Here is a 26,832-nt window from a genome sequence, read left to right as displayed (position 1 = left end):
CTACATGCTTACCTATCTCTTCACTTAGTAGTATAGCCAACCCTTCACTCCCTCATCCTTTCTTCACTCCTGAGAACCTCCCAACTACACTCCCAAACTCAAACTCGCCCCTCCCTTTCAACTTAGTTTCACTCAATGCCAACACTCCATCTTTCTTCTCATAAACATACTACATATCTCTTCCCTTTTACTCTCATCTGTACCATATCCACACACATTAAAAGACCCAAACCTTAGGGTACTGATTTGAAAACTCCTTCCAGACCCTATTATGTATTTACTTTTTTTTAAGAAAGTCCCCTTAAGGGCTACAGTGAGGATGCCTAGTCTTATCCCTGTCCTGTTTTTTGTTGCCTCATACAACTCGAGTGGGAAGACTTGGTGGCTGTATTTTTTTCCCGCCCACCACAGGGTTAGGCGAAAAAAGGAAATGAATATTCAGAAAAATGGTACAGGACAGTAACAAGGGGTAGGGGGACAGCATAATGGAGGGACAGTCACAGTATAATAAAGTTTCATCAATTCTCTATGAACAGAGATTTCCTCTAACATAGACAAAATGATGTGTGGCTCTGGTCTGTAGGGGCACCCCATATAGACCCTAATGCAGTGGTTCCCAACATGGGGCAATTTGATTTTCAGGTGTTTTGGTAATCAAAGTGTATGTTCTGTGATCTATTATCCGTAACATCACTAAACGAGGAGATCCAAGACTAAAGCTGACTAAATTAGTTCCTAATATAAAATCTCTTTGCAGCAGGCATGAAGCACAAGGGTCTCATTAACTGACTAGCTTTCTTGTACTATCTTGAGATGAGCTCAAATAATATTTGTATTTGATTGATACCTTTACTTTACTGTACATTGTACAATTTAAAGTACTGATCAAAGTATTACAGAAAAGGCTTCCTTTGAAATTAGTTTGAGTTTATATTATAAATTTCAATTCTCTATTACATGCTTTGAAACTTTATTTTTTCTTATAAATATAAAATAATATAAGACAATCCACATATATTTCAACATTCTAATGTAATTTTTTTTCTTTTTACTACCTATGAATATTTTTATTAAATTTAATTTTTATCATTTTAATACCACAATTTTTTTTCCTATTTTTTAAAGCAATTTGTTGCTCAGAACAATTCTTTTGTTTATCTAATTTTTCTTTTCCATGGATGCCATATTGTTTTGAAGTTTGTTTATGCCTATGATTTAACAAACTTTAACTTTAAATTTTAAGTAGAAAATAAAGTTTAAAAATTAAACCAAAGTATTGGTGTTTTAAGCTTCTTGACCCGAAACAGAGTTCATTTCTTAAATAAGAATTATATATCCCAACATGGGGGGACATCAGGATTCTAGAGGCGATTAGGTGGGGCATGGCCAAAAAAAGGTAACTGCCCTAGAGTTTCAGCTACAAGCTACTTAGCCACAATAACATGCAGCCAATACCCCAGACAGGGTATTGAATAAATATACATACATACATATACCAAGGCTTTTTCCTCCTTACAAGGGAGGTAGCCAAAAAGAAAAAGGCATAAAATCATTCCCACCATTCCATACCTAAATACACTCCACTCCCCTCCACCCTATCTTAGCACCTCCTGAATAAATATAACATCACAAAAAACATTATCAAACCTGTTCAACGAATATGGAGGTCACTCAGCTACAAAATAAATATAATAAGGAAACTGATGCCGGCATTCTCGTATCCCCCAGTCGTGGCTCATGAAACACGTAGATATCATTGTATTCAAGAGGTTAAGTTCATAGAAATCTAGGGCCTGGTCCAGAGTACACGTGCTGGCCCCTCAGGGCCGCACTGCCCTATGAGGGCATGGGTGTTTATAGGTTATGTAGATGGACGACTGACTGATGGTTGCCTCTGAAATCCATCACAGAGGACCACAACTAAAAGGTACCTACAGTTGGTCTCATATGGATAATGTAACCTAACATAGTAATCATACTTCCACAACAAACAAGGATATGACTATCACATGTATGAAGATGGTCACCTCATACCTCATAATCTGTGGTTATTTCTGGGATCATAACACCCATGACTGGGTTACTGTTTCTGTTGTAAATACGGCGTGTGATGGCAACCATGTCCAGTTCTACCAGACCTTGAATGACACTGGATAATGCAACAGCAGCATTCTGTAAGTAATTAAGTCATCATTATGGCACACATTACTCAAGATCTTGTATATATATATATATATATATATATATATATATACAGTATATATTAGAAAAAAATATATATATATATAGAAGCAGCACATATTGACTGCTGGTATTGTCTTTGTTTCCATTACAGATAGCATGGTTTAGTAACTTGTCCATACACACCAAAACAAAATGTAATGTTAATAATCTACAACCCTCCCTAAATATACATACTTCATCCCCTTCCCTCGCTGTGATAACCAGCACCTGGTCGCCACATCGAAGCGTATGGGTTACATTGCTGGAGCTCGTGAATCCAAGAACACTTAAGCTGCGTAGTGTATCTGAACTGTACTTCATTTGTTCGTCATCATCTATTTGGAAGATAAACATTTTGTAAGCTGGTGGAGTTTAGAATGCATTAGTACTGCATATGCCAACATGACAAAACTTTGATTTGGTAAAATGTAGAATTTCTTGAATGTTGAAACCATGAGCAAATAGTAATGAATCTATCCATTCCCCAGGCCCTTCTTGCAGGATATCCACAGTAATCAGGTAACTAGCAACCACTGCTGAATTGGTCAACAAGTCTCTCTACATACCAAGGTCTTTTTCTCCTTAACTCCTTCAGTATGACTCAAATTCTTGCACAGAGTATCAGCTACCATGTGTAATTTGCATCACATTACTCACATTATAAAATATAAAGTCACTGCTGTATCACTAGTTCTCTTTTATTCCAAGTAATAATAAACACAGAAAACGTGATCAAACCAGTCCACATAATCCGGGGTAACTCATGTATGTATGTATGTATGTATGTATATATATATATATATACTGTATATATATATAAATTATAATAATAATAATATATATATATAAAAAAAATACATACATATAAATATACATATAATCAAGATGCCAACACGAGCATCCTCATGTACCCACTCATGCACATCCACAGCAAGGCTGCTTCACTTAAGAACATAAGAATGAAGAAGACTGCAAGAGACCATAAGGCCTACACTAGGCAGCTCCATATCCATCACCACCTGTCATCCCCATCCATAAAGTTGTCTAATCATTTCTTAGAACAACTGATAGTTTCAGTGCTTACTACATGGTTACTAAGTTTATTCCATTCGTCGACCACCCTATTAGTAAACCAATTCTTGCCTATATCCTTTTTAAATCTAAATTTGTCCAGTTTATAACCATTATTGTGAGTCCTGCCCTGTTGTTTTAATATGATGACCTTGTTTGCATCACCCTTGTTAAAGCCTTTGATCCACTTGAACACCTCTATTAGATCACCCCACACTCTGCGTCTTTCCAGGGAGTGTAAGTTAAGGTGCCTAACCCTCTCTTCGTAAGGGAAATTTCTGAGTCCATGCATCATTTTGGTCATCCTTTTCTATACTAATTCTAGTGAATTGATGTCCATTCTGTAGGACGGAGACCAAAACTGTAGCACATAGTCAAGGATGGGTCTAACTATTGCTAGATAGAGTTTAATAATTACCTTTGCACTTCTATTCGTTACCATCCTAGCAATGAAACCTAATGCTCTGTTAGCTTTATTCCTGGCGCTAATGCACTGTTTCCTTGTTTTAAGGTCCGGACTCACTAGAACTCCCAAGTCTCATCTATATCATCTATACACTTAATTTGGACGCCCCCCCTCTCTATCCCCTCATGCAGAAAAAGAGAAGATGGGGGAAATCTGTTCAGGCTGCATCAAAATATTATTCACACATAACGCCCTACCCTGCCGCCCTTCCCCCACCCCACCCTCTTCACTGCATCAGAGTATCATCTATACACAGCCACTCTCCTCTCACCCCTATCTCCTACCTTCTACATTCCTTGCTCATCAGACTTTCCAATTATGCTCAATGCCCCTTTCATCCTATCCATCCATCTCATTCTCTGTCATCCCCAAGTTCACTCCATTCACCTCTGCCTTCCACACCTCTTTTACTAATCTTTCTTCACTCATTCTTTCCATGTGTACAAACATCCCAACACTCTTTCATCAGCCCAATTTGCCATCTCCTTTTCCACCCCCAGCTCTCCTCCTCACCTTGTTTCTCTCTATCCAATTGTAAGTCCTACCATACTTCTTGGACATTCATCTCAAAAACATTAAAACTTTTCCTCTCTGCCTCTCTTAAATTCCATGTCTGCCCCATACAGTGCTGTCGGCACAATCATTCCTTCACATCTCTTTGCATCCATTCCTAAATGCCTATTTTTCATTCCACTGTTTAACCCCAAAGGCATTTACTTGCTTCTCTCAATCTATATTTTACCTCCACCTCCACTCCTCCCTTTACTGCCACATGTGACCCCAAATACCTAAAGCTTCCTCCAGCCTCTTTTCTTTCAGACTTACTTCTAACTTGTTGGCATCCTCTCAACTTGTACATCTCATCACATTTACATTCAACTTTCTCCTACTGCATACCTTCCCAAACTCCATCACTAATTCTTGTAATCTCTCCTCTGATCTTGTCACAAGTGCAGTGTTGTCAGCAATCAACAATTGGCTCACCTCCAACTTTTCTCTATTTTCTTTAACCATTTCCAATCCCCTGCCCATTACCCTTGCATTTACTTCCTGTACCAGCCCCTCTATGTACACACTGAACAGCCATGGCAACAGGACACATCCCTGATATAACCCCACCTTTACCTCAAACCATTCATTCACTCTATTTTTAACACAGGCTCTACTACTCTAATAAAAACTCTTGACCACAATTAACAGCTTTCCCTTGATCCCATATATTTGCAAAACTGCCCACAATGCCTTCTTATCTACCTTGTCAAGCCTTTTCTAAATCTATACATACATACATATACCAAGGCTTTCTTCCCCCTTACAAGGGAGTTGGCCAAAAAGAAAAAGGCATAAAATCATTCCCACCCATTCCATCCCTAAATACACTCCACTCCCCTCCAAAAAACATCCTTACCTTTTGCTAAAGCTTTCTCACATCTTACTACAAAAACCTGACCCATGCGGACCCCTACCTTTTCTAAACCCTACAAGTCACTTGAGTAAAAAATGGTGTGTTGTCTTCTGCATGGCAATTACATCCATGGCAATTTGTGTTTAAGTAGTGCTGTGGAATCTCAATGCTAAGGCAGTAAATGAGCTGACAGATTTAGTAGAAGCTCAGTGTCAGGTATGAACTAAGGTGGAGAGAAAATGATTAAGACATGCATATACCAAAGGCACCCATTCCACCTCCACATTAAGACATAAATTATACAAAAACACCTTGGCTAGAAAATAGTTTTTAAGTGAGATACTATTTATGGAAAGCAAACACATTAGGTTATTATCTGGCATGGTGTGGAACTTTTTAAGCCTAAACAATACATTCAGGCAGTGGGAAAAATAAGAATATAAATAAATACATACACCCCCGTCTGAGGTATTGGCTGGGGGAAAAAAAAAAAAAAAAAAAAAAAAAAAAAAAAAAAATAATAAAACGGCACAATCTTGTTGATATTTCCCTTTTCTTCAAAGTCACAACTATTTCCTTCTGACATCTTAAATGTTCTTGGTCTACCCTTCACTAAGTACTAATGAAGTACAAATGGTTACAGCTTGTATGTCTACTTGTGAAATGCCCTTGCAATTAAGTGCAAGCACACAGAAAAACACTGCAGACACATTTCTCTAGGTCTACCACTATACATCCACTATCCCTCACACCATGGTTCTTGGGGGAATTCTGACAACCCGAAAGCCAGCAGGATCCTCACCCATAAACAGCATGATAAAGATCATGGATGTCAAAGTTTCTTTCTGTTGGTGTGAAAAAATCACAACAGAAAAATAAATAAATAAATAAATAAATAAAAATAAATTTAGGTTAGGTTTTGATGGCAAGAGAATCCTGCCATAAACAGAAAGAAACTCAGCCCCTTTGGCAAGTGTGCACTTTTCACCACTCTTGGGGAAGAACATGGTAAGACCATCCTACATGACCCATTTGTCACAAATGAATATGGAAACATGTATGGCTTCATTAACTGAGCTGGGTGCAAAAGAGGTATGTGTGAAATCTAACTACTTGATAAAAGACATGGAAACTACAACTGTGGGTTGTGAATACTTTAGGGTAGTACAGAAATTTTGTTACTACTGCTACCACTAGCAAACACGCTATAGACATCTAAAATTTCATAACTCTTAACTTATTTTTCATAAATGCACACCACACCAAGGAAACAAACAAAATATTCTTGTATTCTTAAAACAATTGCTTGCACATGGACCAAGATATCATGAAGTGGATCACACAACCATTGTGTAATTACTTCATATGAACTATATTAAGCTATACGTCTATAGGCTGGTTTCTCACAATCTTGACAACCCAAAATGACAAGTTCCATGTCCTGTGTGTGATGCAACCTTTACACAATGACACTATACACCTCATCTTGCACTGCCCCACCCTTTCTATATCCAAACGACATAGTATCCTTTACTTGAGTGACTAAAGGACTGATACATATCGGATACTGGTTTCCTGGAGGCTGTGGGTCTCCTGCAAGAGAGCCCCAGGGCAACTAATTGATTGATCTACGACTCCATCTCTTTGGTGTAATATTCTCCCCAAGCATAGAAGCATAACAATACGTGTTCAATAAAAATTGATGTCTATATGGCAACATTCCATGAATCTTAGTAAATATTTGACAATACCTATCCTAAGTGAAGGCATCAGTAAATTACAGTGACAGAGACATTGTGTTAGCACTGATGGTAATGAAGATATTTTCTTGTGAAGGACAACACCAACAGTGATAATGATTAAGAGCAAAGCCCCAATCTTAAATTACCAATTTTGCTTCAGTATTTTGTAGTTCAATTACCAAATTAATTCATCTTAATAAATTCTGACCAGTTAACAAAACAAGACAAAACTGAAATTCCTAGTCACATCGACTTACAAAATATTGTCCTAATTTCCCAAAACCCAGAATTTTTAAAGTTCATAAGATTGTGATATCATTGTAATGACTACTCCCAAAGCTCGTTTGACATAATAGTTTGGAGTTCCATATTTATGGCAAGTCTAGGCCTGAACCTAAATGTTGAGATCAAAAACTCTTCATATATACTCCCGAGCTGCAATTCATGGTGATGATAACTTGGTTTAAAATCACAAAACTCCCCACTGTCAGGAGACTAGGATGATCCCCCTTACAGAAGACTTTGTAGCATGGAATTCCATGCCCTCAGCCCACTTCACTGGCAGCAGGGTTCAAATTGCCATCACCTTGACCTCTGCTGCAAGTAGCAATGGTCTAACCTGCCCTGCCAGCATACTCCAAACAAATGGACCATTGCCTCCACACACTGATTAGAAAAACTCACCTGAGAAGGGAACCAAAGTTGTTCCATATCGGTAACCTGAAATGATATCGTCTTCTTCAATGCAAGTTTGAGCATCATCTTGTAGATGGTACGACACTTCCTTTATAATGCGTGCAGAATCATCTTGACTATATACTGTCTTCCAAGTGGGAAGAGTGACGTGTTTAATCTGGAATACGATACACATATATATATTTTCCTATCAAGCAACACAAATACTATGAAATGTCATTTCTCATTTAAAGAAAATCTAGTAAACCTACTTTAATTCTGCCATTAATTGGAATTACAAAATTTGGTCCAATATCCAACTTGGTGTCCCAATTTGCACTTCCAGATGATCTTTTCTGGTAGAAAATAAGTTGTGGGATGGCTTCTTCAAAACTGCAAATAATTCCGTCAACCTAGAACAGAACAAGAGCCCTCAAGGTTTATATGAAAATATACAACAAAATTACAAGATATGTATTTGAATTTAGCCTTGAAGAAAGATGTGCCAGTGGACTAGGAACTTGTATAAGACACAGAACAGAGTAGGGGAAGAGATTTTGAGGCAATGATGTGCTTTTCTGATGGGTACAATGTTCATATGAGGGCGGTAAACAAGACTAGTGAAATGTTCAAGGTGAATATTGGTTTGAAGCAGAAGTATGTAATGTCATGATGGCTATTTAAACTAACAGATCAATCATCATGTCACACACCACACATATGGCATGCACACACACATATTTACATGGCTTGACAGTGCAGTGGTATTGCTTGCAACACCAAATCTAGAAGTGAGTTCGATTCCTGCTCTGGGCTGAGTAATTTCAGCATCACTGCACTCCAAGTTTTGTGGGTGAGGTGTTGGGTGTAAGGTCAAAGCATTACCCATGGATCAGACATATACAAGCTTTACTTCTCTTCTCTTTTCTTTGTACCTCTCATATGACTCCCTCATCCTATTTTGTAGCCAATCTGTGAAAACTCGCTTCTTCTTTTCTACACCTTTTTTTGCTTCCTCATCCCACCACTCACTACCCTTCCTTCTATTTCCTCTCATCCTTCTAGTTCCACACACCATCTTTGCACACTTTGTGACTCCCTCCTTCAACCATCTCCATTCCTCCACTCCTAGTTCTACTCTATCCTTCACTCCCTCCCATTCCTCTCTCAGCTTCTTCTTGTACTCCTTCTCCTTTTCCTTCTCATTTAAAGAGTTTACCCTAAGCACCTCCCTACCTTTTGTCCTTTTCCTCTTTCTCCATCTAACCTCCACTCTCAACTTACCTTCCACCAAAAAATGATCTGATATTCCTCCACTCTCTTCCCCTTAGAACATGTACATCCTTAACTCTTCCTATTATACTCCTATCTACCACTACATAGTCCATTAATGCTCTATCTACCACCCTTCCATCCACCACCCTCTCCCATGTGTACTTATGCTTGACTTTCTTCCAAAACACTGTATTTGCTATCATCAACTCTCTAGACACATCCCCACCATCAACTCTCCACTACGATTCTTTCCTGGAACTCCACATTTCCCAACCACTCCATCAATTGGTTCATTTCCTACCCTAGCATTGAGGTCTACCAATACCACTATATTGATGTTTCTCCCTAATCCCTCTATGCACTCATTTATATCTATCCAAAAAGCCTCCCTTTCTTCTACACTCTTCTCACTACCAGGCCCATATGCACTTACAAAAACCCACGTCTCCTTTCCTAGTTTCACCTTCATCCACATTAACCTTGAAGAAACCTTCCATTCCACTACACGTTTACCTATCTCTTCACTTAGTAGTATAGCCACCCCTTCACTCCCTCACCCCATCTTCACTCCTGAGAACCTCTAAACTATACTCCCAAACTTTTATTATACTGCTACTATCCCTCTGTTATGCTGTCCCCCAACCCCTTGTTGCTATCCTGTATCATTTCTCCGAATTTCATTTCTTTGTTTTGCCTACCCTGTGGTTGGGGGAAAAGAATGCTGCCACCAAGTATTCCCACTTGGGTCGTAAGAGGTGAGAAAAATGGGACAGGGATTGGGACCAGGCATCCTTCTCCCTGTAGCCCACAGAGGACATTCCTAAAAAAAGTAAAGGCAAAAAGTAAACAATTTACTAAAGTGGAATAAAAGAAAAATAAGAGGACATGAAAAGAAACTTAAAAAGGATAGTTACAGAAGAGATCTGAAAAAGAATGGGTTCCTACACAGAATGGTAGATATCTGGAACAAATTGAACGAGGAAACAGTGAGTGTAACAACTATACAAGAAAGATCAAACTGGATGCTGAAAGATACAAAAGCAGGTCACTGTGAGCATAGTTCTCTTCCTGTAAAATACAACTAGGTAAATACACAGAGATACTCGATAGAGAAGACTTACTAAACTGGGACAAGAGAAACACAAGAGGACATGGAAAGAAAATAAAAAAACATAGCTACAGAAGAGAACTGAAGAAAAACAGTTTTCCACATAGAGTAGTGGACACTTGGAACAAATTGGATAATGAAATAGTATGCGCAAAAACCATTCATGAGTTTAAAAATAAACTAGACACTGCGAGATACAAAAGCGGGACACCACGAGCATAGCTCCCCTTCCCACAAAATACAACTAGGTAAATACACAACTTAAAGACCTGGAATGGCTTAAAAGGAGATATACCCCACAGTGGAAAATATACAACTTCAAATCTAAAAATGACAATTCGAAAATAAGGATATAGCCCAAGTTGGAACCATACATGAAATTGAAGCTAGGTATTATAAATTGGAGAGTAAGGGACATACCCCAAGAGCATGCAACTCCTTTCATGTATATTACAATTAGGTAAATACACACACGCGCTTAAACAAAGACCACATCCATGTTACCCTACCTCAGTGGTAAGACGTGCGATAAGTGCCTCTCCTGCTTCCTGAATGGCCGTCTTGGGTTTACCATTCCAGTTCAGTGGTTTTCCATGATTGTTTGCACCAGAGTCTTGATCAACATCCATGTCCTCGTCATCTTCAGCCTTAAACACCGTGGGACCACTAATTTGGATTACAAATTCAATGTGATTAATTCTTTTTCAATAATCCATAACAATAATATTCAGCTGGAAACCTAACCCACCCAGGCAATTACTTGAAATCACCATAATCTTATCTAAATGAAAATCCCTTGAGATGCACCAGTAAAAGTGAGGATAGGGAAAACAAGAATGTTGAAGGAAGAGATGGACGCGGTGGAGGAGGATCAACAACCATCACATCTATACCTAATAGCAGACTTCAAACCAAACAAAACTTTCTGTATTTTGTAGCTTATGACTGAACCTAATGTATTAGACATACCCCAAAATTATGAGGAAAAAATAAATGAATAAATAAATAAAATAGAATAAATATAAATAAATAAAATAAATAAATCAGAAGGACAGAAGGACAGTAAAATTATATATACATATACACACATGCACACACACCGGGTAAGTGGCAAATATATACCAAACTAAGATATGAACATATAAAAATATGCAGGGAAGAGAAAAGAAACTATGAAAAAGATATAAATGACAAATATAAGGATCAACCTAAATTATTCTACAAATATGTAAATGGTAAATTAAAAAATAAACAGGAAATGGTGAAACTACATCAAGGGAATATGGAATATATAGAAGATATACAAATGACTGAAATTATGAGCAAACATTTCAAATCTGTATTCACAAATGAAAATACACACAGGAATAGATGAACTAAATGACTATCTAGAACAAGAAAAAACAGATATAATGGAGATTGTGGAGATGAAACTGAAAGGATCATTATCACCAAATAGCATAGGCAAAGGCTTATACAATTGTTGGATCTGAGACAGAGAAACAACACAGGGTGGAGGAGTCATGTTACTAACCAAGAAAAACCTAAATGCAACAAAAATCACAGGAGAGAATAATGTGGAGGTGACTATAAGAGTTGAAGACAGAAAAATAGAAAGTATGCAGTGATTTATGTCCCACCTAAAACTCAAGCATGGAATGTAAGTGAACACTCCAAAATGCTGGAAGACACAAGACAAACACTAAATGAGACACTAAAGAAAGAAGGAAATCTGGTAATTATGGGTGATTTTAACTTGAAAGAAATATGTTGGGAAGAAATTATTGTGAAAGGTGGAGAAGATAACTGGGGAAACATTACTGGAAATGACCATTGATTACACATTGACACAATGGGTTAAGGAAAATACCAGTTGCAAACTGGATACTAAAGAAATATATAGATGAACAGGAAAAATATACAAAATAGCTGAATGCTCACTCAAAGAAGGAAAATTACCAGAAGACTGGAAAAATGCCAATATTGTGCCAATATATAAGGGGGGAAATAAGGAAGACCCAACAAATTATGGATCGATGTCCCACCGAGTACAATAGTTAAAATTTGTGAGAGAATCATCAAAAATAGATGGACAAAATATCTGGAAGAGAATAATATACTGAACCTGAGGCAATTTGGATTCAGATAGGGAATATCATGTACCACTAATTTGATCAGTTTCTATTCAAGATTGATAGATATATTGCAAGAAAGGGATGGCTGGACAGACTATGCCTTCCTGGACTCACACAAAGCATTTGATAAGGTACCACATTGAAAATTGATAAATAAACTGGAAACAATAGGAGGCATACATGGAAAACTATTGAATTGGATAGAGGATTTCCTACATGGAAGAAAAATGAGAGTAGCGCTTAGGGACATGTATTCAAAGTGGGAAGAAATGAGTAGTGGTGTCCCACAGGGGTCAGTGATAGCTCTGATAATGTTTGCTATATATACAAATGACAAGGACGAAAGTATTGAATGTTACATGAACTTCTTTGTGGATGACACAAAGTTACTAAAGAAAATAAGTTCCGAAAAAGACTGGGAATCGTTACAGAGCGATCTGAACAAAGTCTCAGAATGGAGCAAGAAATGGGAAGTAGAATTCAACATCAAGAAATGCAGTGTAACTGAATTTGGGAAAAGCAAGAAGAGAATATCAGGACAATATAAAATTGACAAAAAGAAGTAAAGTAAATTCTAAAAAGGACCTAAGAGTAATCATCACCAGACATGTCTCCAGATAAACATATAAAATAGTTGGAGAAACACAATTTGTTGAGATCAATAAAGGTGGCTTTTAAATACCTGGATAAGGAAATTATAAAATATATATATATATATATATATATATATATATATATCTAACACTGATAAGGCCAAAACTGAAATATGCAGTGATGATATGGTCACCCAGTACATAAAAGAATACAAGAAAATTAGAAAGAATACAAAGAGCAATGACAAAGATGGCCCCAACACTTTCAAACTTAACATATGAACACAAATACATACCTCATCTCTACATCAACAACACTCTAATACCACACACAAACACACCGAAAATTCTTGGTGTAACATACGATACATCCATGTCTTTCAAACAACACATCACAAACATAAAAAACAAATGCACACCTAGACTTAACGCACTTAAGTCAATCACTGGAATGACATTTGGACAAAACAAAGAAACTAATATAACAATATACAAACAATGCATACGCTCAGTGATGAATTATGCGAGTTCTGCATGGGCTCCTAATCTCAGTGAGACACACCACAACACCCTTCAAATCATACAAAACAAAGCCCTAAAAACAATTACAGGCTGCACAAATACAACACCAACAGACCATTTACACCATGAAACAAAAATCCTCAAAGTCAAGGACCACCTCAACATGAGAGGCACACAAACACTTGCCGCAGCCACCACAAACACATCACACCCACTACACTACATAGCAGAACACCCACACACACCAAGAAACATTAAAACAACACCCAAAGACCTTTATCACGCACAGATACTCTCTTCTCTTCCTCCACAACCACCAAATATCAGCCTCCGGAAACATATTCATAATCACATCACTCACCGCTCCATTAACACACTGAAAGACAACACACTGCTGCATGCCAGACCCCCTGATATCCACCCTTCTGAATCCTCTCTCCCACGAAAGGACTGAGTCCACCTGGCCAGACTGCAGTGCGGCCACCACCCAGCACTTCTAAGCTACCAGAAGAGGCTGGATGACCGCATTGTGAACAGCTGCCCAGGATGTAACATTTCACCCCATACCATACAACACATAATGGAAGACTGCATTATACACAATCATGCACGCAAACAACACAACATACACTTTATAAAGGATTTGTGGGAAACCCCAGTTTCGGCAGTGGCATTCCTTGGGGAGACGGGACTGCTCGGACAGACAGTCTAGGGAACGACAACAACAACAACAAAGATTGGCCAAACTGGAATTGCCGACCCTGGAACAAAGAAGAGAACGAGGGGATCTACTAGCCATCTACAGGATTATGAAAGGCAAGGAACTCCTTGATAGAGAGGACTTATTAAAGTGGGACAGAGGAAAAACAAGATGACATGCAAAGAAACTCAAAAAGGACAGCTACAGAAGAGACCTGAAAAAGAATAGCTTCCCACACAGAGTAATAGACATCTGGAACAAACCAGATGAAAATATAGCGTGTGCAAACACCATGCAAGAATTTAAGAACAAACTTGATCTTGCGAGATACAAAAACTGGTTGCCACAAGCATAGCTCCCCTGCCCATAAAATACAAGTAGGTAAAAACAATTGGGCTGAAGGAAAGGCAGAAAGAAATGAAAGAAATAATTGTGACACAGAAAGAAATAATGAACCTTGATGTCAGAAAATCACATGGCCCAGACAGAATTACAAACTGGATACTAAAAGAATGGATGAACTAACAGACAAAATATATACAATATTAGATTGCTCACTCAAAGAAGTAAAGGTACCACAAGACTGGAAAAATGCCAGTATCATGCCAATATATAAAGGGGGAGACAAGGAAGACCCAACTATAGACTGGTCTCCCTTACAAGTACAATAGCTAAAATGTGTGAAAATTCATCAAAAGTAAATGGACTACATATGGAAAAGAACAATATATTAAATAAAAAAAATTAGGTTTTAGACAGGAAAGATCATGTGTCATAAACTTGATTTTTTATTCAAGGTTAATAGATATAATCCAAGAAAGGGACGGATGGGCAGATTGTGTGTTCCTGGATTTACAAAAGGCAATTGATAAAGTACCACACAAAAAACTATTAAGAAAACTCAAAACAACAGGTGTACATGGAAAATTATTGAAATGGATGGAATATTTCTTAAATGGGAGAAAAATGAGAGTGGTGCTCAGAGATAAAAACTCGACCTGGGAAGAAATGACAAGTGGAGTCCCACAGGGTTCAGTATTGGCTCCGATAATGTTCGCTATATCTATAAATGACATGGATGAAGGTGCAGAATGTTATATGAATTTCTTTGCAGACGACACAAAACTACTAAAGAAAGTGAGTACAGAAAAATACTGTGAATTGCTTGATCTGGACAAAGTCTGGGAACAGAGCCAAAAGTGGAAGTGAACTTTAACATTAAGAAATGTAGTATAATGGAGCTTGGAGAGAGAGAGAGAGAGAGAGAGAGAGAGAGAGAGAGAGAGAGAGAGAGAGAGAGAGTGTGATAAAAAAAAAAAAAAAAAAAGAGGACAATATAAAATCAGTAGAGGAAAGAAAGTTAGTTCCAATAAGGACCTAGGAGTAATTAACACCAAAGACATGTCTCCAGACAAGGATATAAACAAAATAGTTGGAGAAACCTACAATTTACTAAGATCAATAAAGGTGGTTTTTAACTACTTGAATGAAATAATGGTAAAAAAATATTAATCACACTGATAAGACCATGATTGGAGTATGCTGCAACACTCTAGACACCCAGTACAAAAAAAGAATACAGGAATACCTCACTATACAACCAAGTTGTGTTCCCAGCTGACTGGTTGCAATGCGAAAATTCATACATCAAGGTGGGTTTTACATATAAATAGGGGTGTTGTGTTCATGTACCCTGTGAACCCCCTCCCCTCATTTTTTGCCTCCTGGGGCTTTCACATACACCCAACATTTGTTTTACCTACTTTATAGTACTTGGTCGTATAGTGAGGTATTCCTGTATAAGGAAATTAGAAAGGATCCAAAGACCAACGACAAAGATGGCCCTAACACTTTCAAAATTGACATACAAAGATTGGCTAAACTGGAACTACCAACCTTGGAACAAAGAAGAGAAAGAGGCAATCTAATGACCATTTACAGAATCATGAAAGGCATGGAAGTCCTTGATAGAAAAGACCTATTAGTGTGGGATAAAAGAAAAACAAGGAGAAATGAAAAGAAACTCAAAGGATAGTTATAGAAGAGACCTGAAAAAAAAAAAAAAAAAAAAAAATTATATATATATATATATATATATACACACACACACACACACACACATATATATATACATATATATATCTACACAATGGTGAATCTCTGGAACAAATTGGATGAAACATTAGTGTGTGCAAACACCATACAAGAATTTAAGAACAAACTAGATGTTGCGAGATACAAAGATGGATCACTACAAGCATAGCTCCCCTTCCTGTATAATACTAGATAAATACACATATACAAATACCTAATACTAAGTAATATCCTAAAACCTAATCTTATTTCAATTTAAAGTCATTAATAATTGTAAAAAATAAATCATTGTAAAACAGAATGGACCACTACATTTTCATAAAATACTGTATATGCATAGTAAATTTGGACAAATGTAAGGTTATTTCATTTATGAAAAGTTTTTGCATATTTGACATCTTGGCAAGTTCTAATGGCTTCATGCACTACACTGACGTTGAAGAAATACTAATAATCTCATGTATACTTACATGACACTTAGCTCAATATTTAGATTTCTCAAGCCTTGAATAATTTTGTTGGTCTGATTATCACTAAATTCAGAGCTAAAATCAGTCATGAGGACAATTTTCCTGGTGCTGTACATTGATCCACTGCAATGCAAGAAAAGAAAGGTCCTTTCAATCTTCCAGCAACATTTGATTTCAAGTTTGTATGAAATCAATGTAGATGAAAGCAAGGTAACGAGATGAACAAGAGGTGAGGAAGGCTGTAAATTGGAGGAAGGTCAAAGGAATGAGGTTAGAAATGGATGGTTTTAAGTATTTAAGGTTAGGTGTAGCAGGGACTGGAAAAGTGGTGGTGGAGGTAAACTGTTGAGTGATGGAAGCAAGTAAATGTCCTGGAGGAATGAAAAGGGACCTGAGAAATAGGTATCTGGGAATGGATGAAAAGAGAAGATTATATGAAGGGGTGATTGTGCCTATGACAGTATGGGGTGCAAACTTAGAATTTGAGAGGCAGAAAGGAGAAACTTAAATGAATTTAAAACAAAGTGCTTGAAAAGTGTGGTGGGGGTTACAAGGATAGATACATACGCACATATACCGTATTTTCCGGCGTATAGTGCACGACTTTTTTCCGTTAGAAGGGCCTAAAAATGTGGGGTGCGCGTTATCCGGTGGTGCGCATTATCTACGGCCTACGATAAAAATTCTGCGGCTGTGTGTGTAATTATTTTCACAACAACGTGACGATGTTGGCCGTCACAAAGTCGGGAGGCACACTTCTCCGTGACGTTCCGTGAGAACAAGAAGAACTGTACAGCCATGGTGCCATGAAAGAATACACCAGCATGGGCTACCGTATATAAATATTTGGTATAGGTAGGTATCTATCGAATCTTATTTTTCATGTTTAAATAGGCCTAAACACCATGAAACATGATCAATATTCATGATATTTGCCCATGTTCACAGCATCCTAGTTTGAATTTTTATGTTGGCTTTGTTGCTTCACTTTAGGTATGGTACAAATTCCGTTGCGGCCGTTCATAAACTCGTGTCAAACACCTGACTACAACACCCTCTTTCGGGAGTTATATTAACTAAACGTCACCTCGATGAGAGACTGTCCTATTTCACCACTGTCATTGCAGGTTCAAAGCTAAAACGAAAGTCTGTAGTTTGTTTCAGTATTAAATAAAAAATGGTAAAGACGAATTATTTCCTCAAGATATAAAATGAAAATTTTCTGTAAAATTCCCAAAACATTTCTGTATATTTTACTTTCAATAAGCTTTTTTCAGATTATATTTCCTACAAACTATTTAAGCTACAAAGTAATAAGGGACAAACGCACAACATGAGTCATATACCAGTACATGTAGTTCCGACTTTTTCTTAGTTGTGTCCTGATTGATGCCTAAACTGACACTTAATTTAGTGACAAATCAACAGATTTCCCAGCGGTGGCTCTAGCCAATGAAAAATACTTCTCCATGTAACCTCGTTCACATAATAAAAATACCGAGGTAAAACTGCGTTATAGACAAATGCGATCGGGTATGCGCGTTATACGTCGGTGCGCGCTATCTGTGTACTGAGATAACGAAGTGCATGGGTGCGCATTTTAAGCCGGAAAATACGGTACCAAGGCTTTTTCCCCCTTACTAGGGAGATAGCCAAAAAGGAAAAGGCATAAAATCACTCCCACCCATTCCATCCCTGAATACACTCCACACCCCTCCACCCTCCCTCTCATCTTAGCACCTCCCAGATGACGGGTCATCCCTGCACCTTGTCCACTGCCCTGGGTCAGAAGCAGTGTCGCAAGACACAGCACATCCACAGCAAGGCCGCTTCATTAAATCGGCGACCCCCCCCTCTCCGTCCCCCCATTGCATAAAAGGAGAAGACGGGGAGAAATCCCTTCGGGCTGCGTCAAAATTTGCTCACACATACTACCTCACCCCCATCCTCCCCCCCCCCGCCCATTCCACCTCATGCATCACATCATCATCCATATACAACCATTCTCCATTCACCCGTCTTCTGTCCTCTCCCGTCCTTCCTCAACAGACATTCCCCTCTTCCCCAAAGCCCCTTTCACCCCATCCATCCACCTCATCCTAGGACGTCCCTTCATGTTCACTCCCTCCACATCTGCCTTCCATACCTCTTTTACTAGTCTTTCTTCACTCATTCTTTCCATGTGTCCAAACCATCCTAATACTCTTTCATCAACCCTATCTCCCAACCCCCTTTCCACCCCTGTTCTCCTCCTCACCTCCTCATTTCTCACTCTATCCAGCCTAGTAACCCCATCATACTTCTGACACCTCATCTCAAACACATTCAAATTCCTTCTCTCTTCCTCTCTTATGTTCCATGTTTCTGCCCCATACAGTGCTGTTGGCACAATCACTCCTTCATATAGTCTCCTCTTAGCATCCATTCCCAAATGTCTATTAGTAGAGTGGGAGTAGAAAGGGAGTTGAAGGGTAGGATAGATAGGTTTGGGCACAAGGAAAGAGCAAGCCAGGAAAGGTAGAGAAGGATGGAGTGAACTTTATGGGAAAACCAAGAACAAGATGGATGGATGGATGTGGTGAAAGGAGCCTTGAGTACAAGGGGAACATCTGTTGAGCAGGGATGGGGGAAGACAAAAGATAGGAGTGGAAAATGGTTGTGAATGGGCTTTAAACTGATGAGGCCTGAAGAAATTTCTCTTTATCTTCTCTATCTTCACATGCAGGAATGATGAGGGAGAGTTTCTGTGTACATGAATTGGTGGGGCCCTGCTATGGATGTGTTGTGTCTTGATGCAATGCTTCTGATAAAGACAGTTAGCAGGAGCCAGGGATGACCCTTCATCCACAAGGGGCTAAGATAAAAGGGAAACAACTGGGTGATGGATGGGAGGAGGCTATAGATAGATTAAATCAATGATGGGTACCTGCAAGCAGAAGTCCTAAGAGATGGACATCAAAGAGTATCATTTCCCTGGTGTGGGCATATCACTGGTTGACAGCCAGCTTGGCCCATTTGAGTTTTGAGGCACCAGTTGCTTACAAGTACCCACATATTCAAGTTTAAGAAACAAAAAGTTGATAGAGAGGAATCCTGGATACAGCCTGGAAAACGAGCATCAGTTGCTCAGGGCTGCACCTCCTGATGGAGGTGAGGGAATTGACGAGTTTTGAAAATGGATAGCTTTGTATGACTACTAAAAGCAAGTACCCATCATTGGTCCCAGGAATGCTAGTATTGGCATACATTACCTGCAGTATATCTAATCACATGTGACATACAAAGTCCTAAACTCTTTTGTTTATTAATTTCTACACAAAGGGATTCTTCCCCCTTATAAGGAAGGTGGCCATGTCAAAGGCATGCACTCACTCTTTTTGTAAATATCCACTTTGTAAACATCATAATATCCATTCTGAAATCACTTTCCCATTTGACTTACTCAGATTCAGCAAAGAGGTCCATGGCCACCACCAGTGCATCCAGCCAGTCGCCATTTGAATTTCCTCGTGGTAAGTTCTCAATACTATTGATGAGTTCCCAATTTACTAGCTGAGGTTTCCTTAAAACTGTTAATCCATGAAATTATTATAATTCATCTTTATGCAAAAAATTGCAAACACATTACCTTCTCTACATGTTAATATATATATATATATATATATATATATATATATATATATATATATCCATACTTAAACCATATGCATCATTTTTATACTTTATATTCACTAAGTAAACTATCTCCAGAACTTTTTCAGGACAAAGGGCATGCTTGTACCTGTAATGTTTTGGTACTGGCCAGCACTTGCCAACTTATTGTCTGTTCTGTCAGTTCCAAAGAGTACAATGCCAACTTGGTCTCGACATTTCTCTGCAAATATCTGGCATGTGGGAGACAAATACAATCATCATTTCCAATTATCAAATGTATAAAATAGTATAGAAAAAATATGCAAGTTATAAAAATGTATTGCAAAGGGATTGTTAGCGTTACCTTTCTCTGCAGAATGTTTGTAACACACTTTTTGGTCAACGAGAAGAATGTTTCATCAGTTCCACTTCGGACAGGGGGTGCAACATCCAACACAAGAACGATTCCTTCCTGTAATAAACAAATGACCAATATTAAGCATAATCTTCTAATAAATATTTTGCAACTACTTTTCACAACAGGATATACTGTACTAATTTCTAATCAAATGAATCTATGATACCCATATCTAAGATCAAGAAACGTAAGAAGTATTCATTCTTCACTATTTTATATACATATACCAAAGACCCTTCACCCCTTATAAGAGGGATAGCCTAGTCAAGACATACACTTAACCTTCACCCATGCAAAACCAACATCCTCTCCCTTCTATCTTAGCTCCTTGTGGATAAAGACACAGCACCTCTATAGCAGGGCCTACAGCAGAAGCAGGTTTACCCCCACTATATTAAATGTGAGGTGGGTATACAATTAGACTCAGCCACCCTTCTTATGAGGTGGAAAAGTTTCTTTAATATGTTTGCATGTACATCTATTCTTCTAGAACTGCTGTAGAACAACTAACATCTAACCACTCTGATATCTAACTGGGACATAGAAAGTCTAGTGTCATTCAGTCCCACTAAGTCACATTTCTCCACCCATAAGTATGATACAATCTTCCAGATATTCCCCTTTTCTTCAAAGACACAACTATTTCCTTCTGACATCCTAAGTGTTCTTGGTCTACCCTTCAATAAGTACAGAGTATGGTTAAAGACTGTATGTCTGCTGGTGAAGTGCCCTTGCAATAAAGTGCAAGCACACAGTAAAACACTGCAGACACATTACTCTAGGTCTACCACTATACATCCACTATCCCTCACACCATGGTTCTTGGGGGAATTCTGACAACCCGAAAGCCAGCAGGATCCTCACCCATAAACAGCATGATAAAGATCATGGATGTCAAAGTTTCTTTCTGTTGGTGTGAAAAAAATCACAACAGAAAAAAAATAATAATAAAATAAAAAAGAATAGGTTAGGTTATGATGGCAAGAGAATCCTGCCATAAACAGAAAGAAACTCAGCCCCTTTGGCAAGTGTGCACTTTTCACCACTCTTGGGGACAAACATGGTAAGACCATCCTACATGACCCATTTGTCACAAATGAATATGGAAACATGTCTGGCTTCATTAACTGAGTTGGGTGCAAAAGAGGTATGTGTGAAGTTTTACAACTTATTTATAAAAGACATGGAATCTACAATTGAGTTATGAATCCTTGAGGATAGTATAGAAATTCTGTTACTACTGCTATCACTATCTCACATGCTACAGCCATCTACAATTTCATAAACTCATAACTCTTCAAAAAAATTCATAAATGCACACCACATCAAGAAAAAATAAATAAATAAATAAATAATTGTATTCTTAGAACACTTGCTTGCACAAGACCTGAACATCATCAAGTGGATCACACAACCAGTGTGTAATCATTTCATATGAACTATATGGCTATACATTTATAGACTGGTTTCCCAATCTCTTTGACAATCCAAAATGACAAGTTCCATGTCCTCTGCGTGATGCAACCATTACACAAATGACCCCATACACCTATCTTGCACGGCCCCTCCCTTTCTATATCCAAACAACACAGTATCCCTTACTTGAGTGACTAAAGGACTGATACAAAGCAAATGCCTGGGGTAACAGATTGATCGATCTATGACCCCATCTCATTGTTGCAATATTCTCCAAGGACAGAAACATACAAATACATCAACAAAGATATGTCGTAGCACATATGTAAAATAATACTGATGACCCACTTTCGGAGAAGAATAAGCGAAGATATAGAGATCTGTATATTTCGATCATTTACTGTGATCCTCTTCGGCAGATATGAGTTACAAAGTACAGAACAATGTGTATTTATAGTAAGGGAGTGAGGTAGCATGAGGGGACGAGGCTCAGCATGCGTGCCGGGCGTGTTGACCTGAGCCTCGTCCCCTCATGCTACCTCACTCTCTTACTATAAATACACATTGTTCTGTACTTTGTAACTCATATCTGCCGAAGAGGATCACAGTAAGTGATCGAAATATACAGATCTCTATATCTTCGCTTATTCTTCTCCGAAAGTGGGTCATCAGTATTATACAAATACATGTTCAATAAAATCTGTTGTCTATATGGCAACATTCTATGAACCTTAGCTAATATTTGGCAATACCTATCCTAAGTGGATGGCCTATTCAAGGCATACATCTACCTACCCTTCACCCATCCAAAACTAATGTCCTCTCCCTTCCATCTTAGCTCCTTGTGGATAAAGGGTCATCCCTGTTCCCTGTGCACTGCTTGGGTTAGAGGCAATGCAGCAAGACATAGCACCTCCATAGTAGGGGCCTACAGTGGAAGCTGGTTTACCCCCACTACTTCATTACATATGAGGTGAGTGAACAATTTGACTTGCCCACCCTTTTTTTATAAGGTGGAAAGGGTTCTTTGGTATGTACGCATGTATGCTTATTCTTCTAGAACAGCTGCAGAACAACTAACTTCTGACCTCTCTCTATTATCTGACTAGGGCAGAGAAAGTCTAGTGTCATTCAATACCACTAAGACATGTTTCTTCACCCATACATTTGAAACAATAGTCCAAGTATCCCCTTTTTCTTCAGAAGCACAACTATTTCCTTCTCATACCCTAAATATTCCTGTTCTAGCCTTCACTAAAGTACAAATGGTTAAAGATTGCATATCTGCTTGAGATGTGCCCTTGCAATTAAGTGCAAGCACATAGTAAAACACTGCAGATACATTACTTTAGTTCTACCACTAAACATCCACTATTCCTCACACTATGGTTCTTGGGGAATTCCAACAACCCAAAAACCAGTAGGATCCTCACCCATAAACACCATGATAAAGACCATGGATGTCAGTTTCTTTGTGTTGGAGTGAAATTTTATATATATATTTTATATATATATATATGTGTGTAATATATAGGCCAAAGACATTATCATTAGCAGATGACAAACTTATTTCAAGAACTGTCTAGTTTCTGCAACCGGGATTTATTGATAATGGGCGATTTCAATTTTACTGACATTGATTGGATGACCCTTGAACATGGCCATATAGGTAGTCGCTTGATTGATTTTCTTGGTGACAATTACTTAATTCAGCATGTAAAACAGCCCACAAGATATGGAAACTTACTCGATCTATTGATCACTAGCCACAAAAGCATGGTAACTGATGTAGAAGTCGGTGAATCTGTTGCAAATAGCGATCACAACTTGGTTAGATTCAAACTCCTAAATTTTTTTTTGAATAGATACTTGTGTTTCTAAATACCCGATTTCAGTAAAGCTCAGTTCATAGGACTAGGTCAGGAGCTTCAGCTTACAGATTGGGAGGCAAAATTAAACGAAAGACCTGTAGATCAGATGTGGGAAATATTTCAAAATACGCTCACTAAGATGATTCATACATACATTCCTTTTAAGGACACACGTCCCCCAAATCAGGCTCGCCCAAAGTGGCTCGACAAAGAAACTGAAAAAAGTATTGCTAAAAAGAGACAGGCTTATAAGAAATATAAGTGCTCGGGTGCATCTAATGACTATGAAAGTTATGTATCAATACAGAGAGATTAAAAAAAGACAATAAGAAAAAGAAAATGACAATACGAAACGAACATCGCTGATAAATCCAAAGAGAATCCCAAAGAATTCTATAGTTACATTAGAGATAAAAAGGTTGTTAGGAATCACATTGGTCCACTATTATCTGCTGACGACGGTCAACTTGAATATTCAAATGAAGGGATGTGTAATATCTTAAACAATTATTGTAGCTCGGTATTCGTAAACGAAACACCTCAAAGTGAACTCCAAACTGAAACCTGTGAAAAGTCTAGGGTAAACTTACTCACTACGGTAAATATAACAAAAGAAAAAATTAAAAGGTGTATAGATAAACTCAAAGTTAATAGAACACCAGGGCCTGACAGTTGGCATCCAAGAATCTTAAAGGAAATGAAAAATGAGATTGTTGTTCCATTAGAAATTATTTTAAAGAAATCCATCATATCCAGAGATGTCCCAAGAGAATGGAAGCTAGCTAACGTTACTCCCATATTCAAAAAAGGTGACAAAAAGAAACCAAATAACTATAGGCCTATAAGTTTGACTTCAATCGTAAGAAAAATAATGGAAACTATCATCAGAGATGCTATCGAACATCATTTAGAAAGTAACCGTTTGATAAATGATAGCCAGCATGGTTTCAGACGGAAACGTTCTTGCGTGACTAACTTACTCGAATTCTACACAGTTATCTCGAGTTATGACAAAAGAAACAATATAGATTTAATATATCTAGACTTTGCAAAAGCTTTTGATACCGTCCCACACAAAAGACTACTTACTAAATTAGCTTTACACGGAATAAGTGGTAGCCTATTAGGTTGGACTAGTAATTGGTTGAATGGTCGAAAACAGAGAGTTGTTTTAAATGGAAAAACTTCTAGATGGAAAAATGTTACAAGTGGAGTTCCTCAGGGTTCCGTTCTTGGGCCACTTCTATTCATAGTATATATAAATGATATAGACCATGGACTAAAATCTATTGTTTCCAAATTTGCTGATGATACAAAACTGTGCGAAATGGCAAATGATCACTTAAACCAATTAGATATTCAAGAAGATTTAGATAAATTACAGCAATAGTCTGAAAAGGGGCTAATGAAATTTAACACAAGTAAATGCAAGGTAATGCACATAGGTAAAAATAATAGTAAGTAATAGTGGCTACCTCCCTTGGAAGGGGGAAAAAGCCTTGGTATATGTATGTATGTATGTACGATTACAAGTTATTTGGAAATTCGTTAACAAAAGTGGATTGTGAAAAAGATCTCGGTGTAATTATCAGTAACGACCTCAAATCATCCAAGCAGTGTATTTCAGCCTCTGAGAAAGCAAATAAGATTTTAGGACTGATTGTGCGATCTTTTGATTTCAAAAGTCCATCACTCATTAACAAGCTATATAAATCATTAGTTCGTCCACATTTGGAATATGCTGTTTCCGTATGGTCACCGAATCTCATTAAAGACATTGACAGACTGGAAAAAGTACAATGGCAAGCCACAAAACTGATTCCAAATATCAAAAATAAATCATACGAAAATCGACTAAAACATATGAATCTGTTTTCCCTAAAAAAGCGTAGACTCAGAGGTGACTTGATACAGGTCTTTAAGATTTTAAAGGGAATTGACAACATCAAAAGTGACAAAATTTTCACAATGAATGAGAATCAGACAAGAAACAATGGTCTCAAACTGTCCGGAAATAGATTCAATTTGGAAGTAGGTAGAAACAACTTTGCCAACCATGGTTAATGAATGGAATAAACTTCCTGCACAGGTAGTGCAATGTAGTTCAGTTCGAAGCTTTAAGAATCATTTAGATAAACACCTAAGCAAGATGCTGTAATGATTATAATTTATTTCATATTATTTGTTTTTGTTTTGTTATCATTTGTCTGTTTGATTTTCATTTATTATTAGTTATATGTCAAACTATTATTATTTACTATTTACCTGTTTGTTTATTATTTAACTATACGTATGCATTTACTTATGTACTTTATTTGTTATTTACATTATTATAGTTTTTATTTATTATTTTATTATTATGATTTTTTTTAGGCTAGATAGAGTGAGAAATGAGGAAGTGAGGAGGAGAACAGGGGTGAAAAAGGATTTGGGAGATAGGGTTGATGAAAGAATATTAGGATGGTTTGGACACATGGAAAGAATGAGTGAAGAAAGACTAGTAAAAGAGGTATGGAAGGCAGATGTGGAGGGAGTGAACATGAGGGGACGTCCTAGGATGAGGTGGATGGATGGGGTGAAGGGGGCTTTGGGGAAGAGGGGAATGTCTGTTGAGGAAGGAAGGGAGAGGACGGAAGACAGAGGTGAGTGGAGAATAGTTGTATATGGATGATGTTGTGACTGCATGAGGAGCAATGGGTGTGGGGGTGGGGGGTGGGGTAGTATGTGTGAGTAAATTTTGACGCAGCCCGAAGGGATTTCTCCCCGTCCTCTCCTTATATGCAAACGGGGACGGAGAGGGGGGGTCGCCGATTAAATGAAGCGGCCTTGCTGTGGATGTACTGTGTCTTGCGACACTGCTTCTGACCCAGGGCGGTGGGCAGGGTGCAGGGATGACCCGTCATCCAGGAGGTGCTCAGATGAGAGGAAGGGTGGGAGGGGTGTGGAGTGTATTTAGGGATGAAATGGGTGGGAGTGTTTTTATGCCTTTCCCTTTTTGGCTACCTCCCTTGGAAG

General features: G+C 38.0%; 1 protein-coding gene across 3 annotated transcripts in view; it reads right to left on the bottom strand.

The window, feature by feature from the left end:
- LOC143022058 (X-ray repair cross-complementing protein 5-like) overlaps nt 1-26,832 on the bottom strand; it is a 63,377-nt gene that overhangs the window by 13,962 nt on the left and 22,583 nt on the right. For 2 of the 3 annotated variants that reach the window (XM_076180000.1, XM_076180015.1), the window contains 9 exons: nt 20,477-20,584; nt 20,261-20,363; nt 19,922-20,048; nt 16,480-16,602; nt 10,475-10,631; nt 7,855-7,995; nt 7,592-7,760; nt 2,419-2,558; nt 2,035-2,172 (listed from right to left, as the gene is read on the bottom strand). In XM_076180000.1, the coding sequence (XP_076036115.1) occupies nt 2,035-2,172; nt 2,419-2,558; nt 7,592-7,760; nt 7,855-7,995; nt 10,475-10,631; nt 16,480-16,602; nt 19,922-20,048; nt 20,261-20,363; nt 20,477-20,584 (1,206 nt within the window). The remainder of the gene's footprint in view (nt 1-2,034; nt 2,173-2,418; nt 2,559-7,591; nt 7,761-7,854; nt 7,996-10,474; nt 10,632-16,479; nt 16,603-19,921; nt 20,049-20,260; nt 20,364-20,476; nt 20,585-26,832) is intronic. The other variant, XM_076180008.1, reaches the window with a different exon arrangement.

This window comes from Oratosquilla oratoria, chromosome 3 (genome assembly GCF_046742065.1).
Source record: "Oratosquilla oratoria isolate Oo_2021 chromosome 3, ASM4674206v1, whole genome shotgun sequence".
NCBI classification, from domain to species: Eukaryota; Metazoa; Arthropoda; class Malacostraca; order Stomatopoda; family Squillidae; genus Oratosquilla; species Oratosquilla oratoria.
This window is presented reverse-complemented; position numbering and strand designations above follow the sequence as displayed.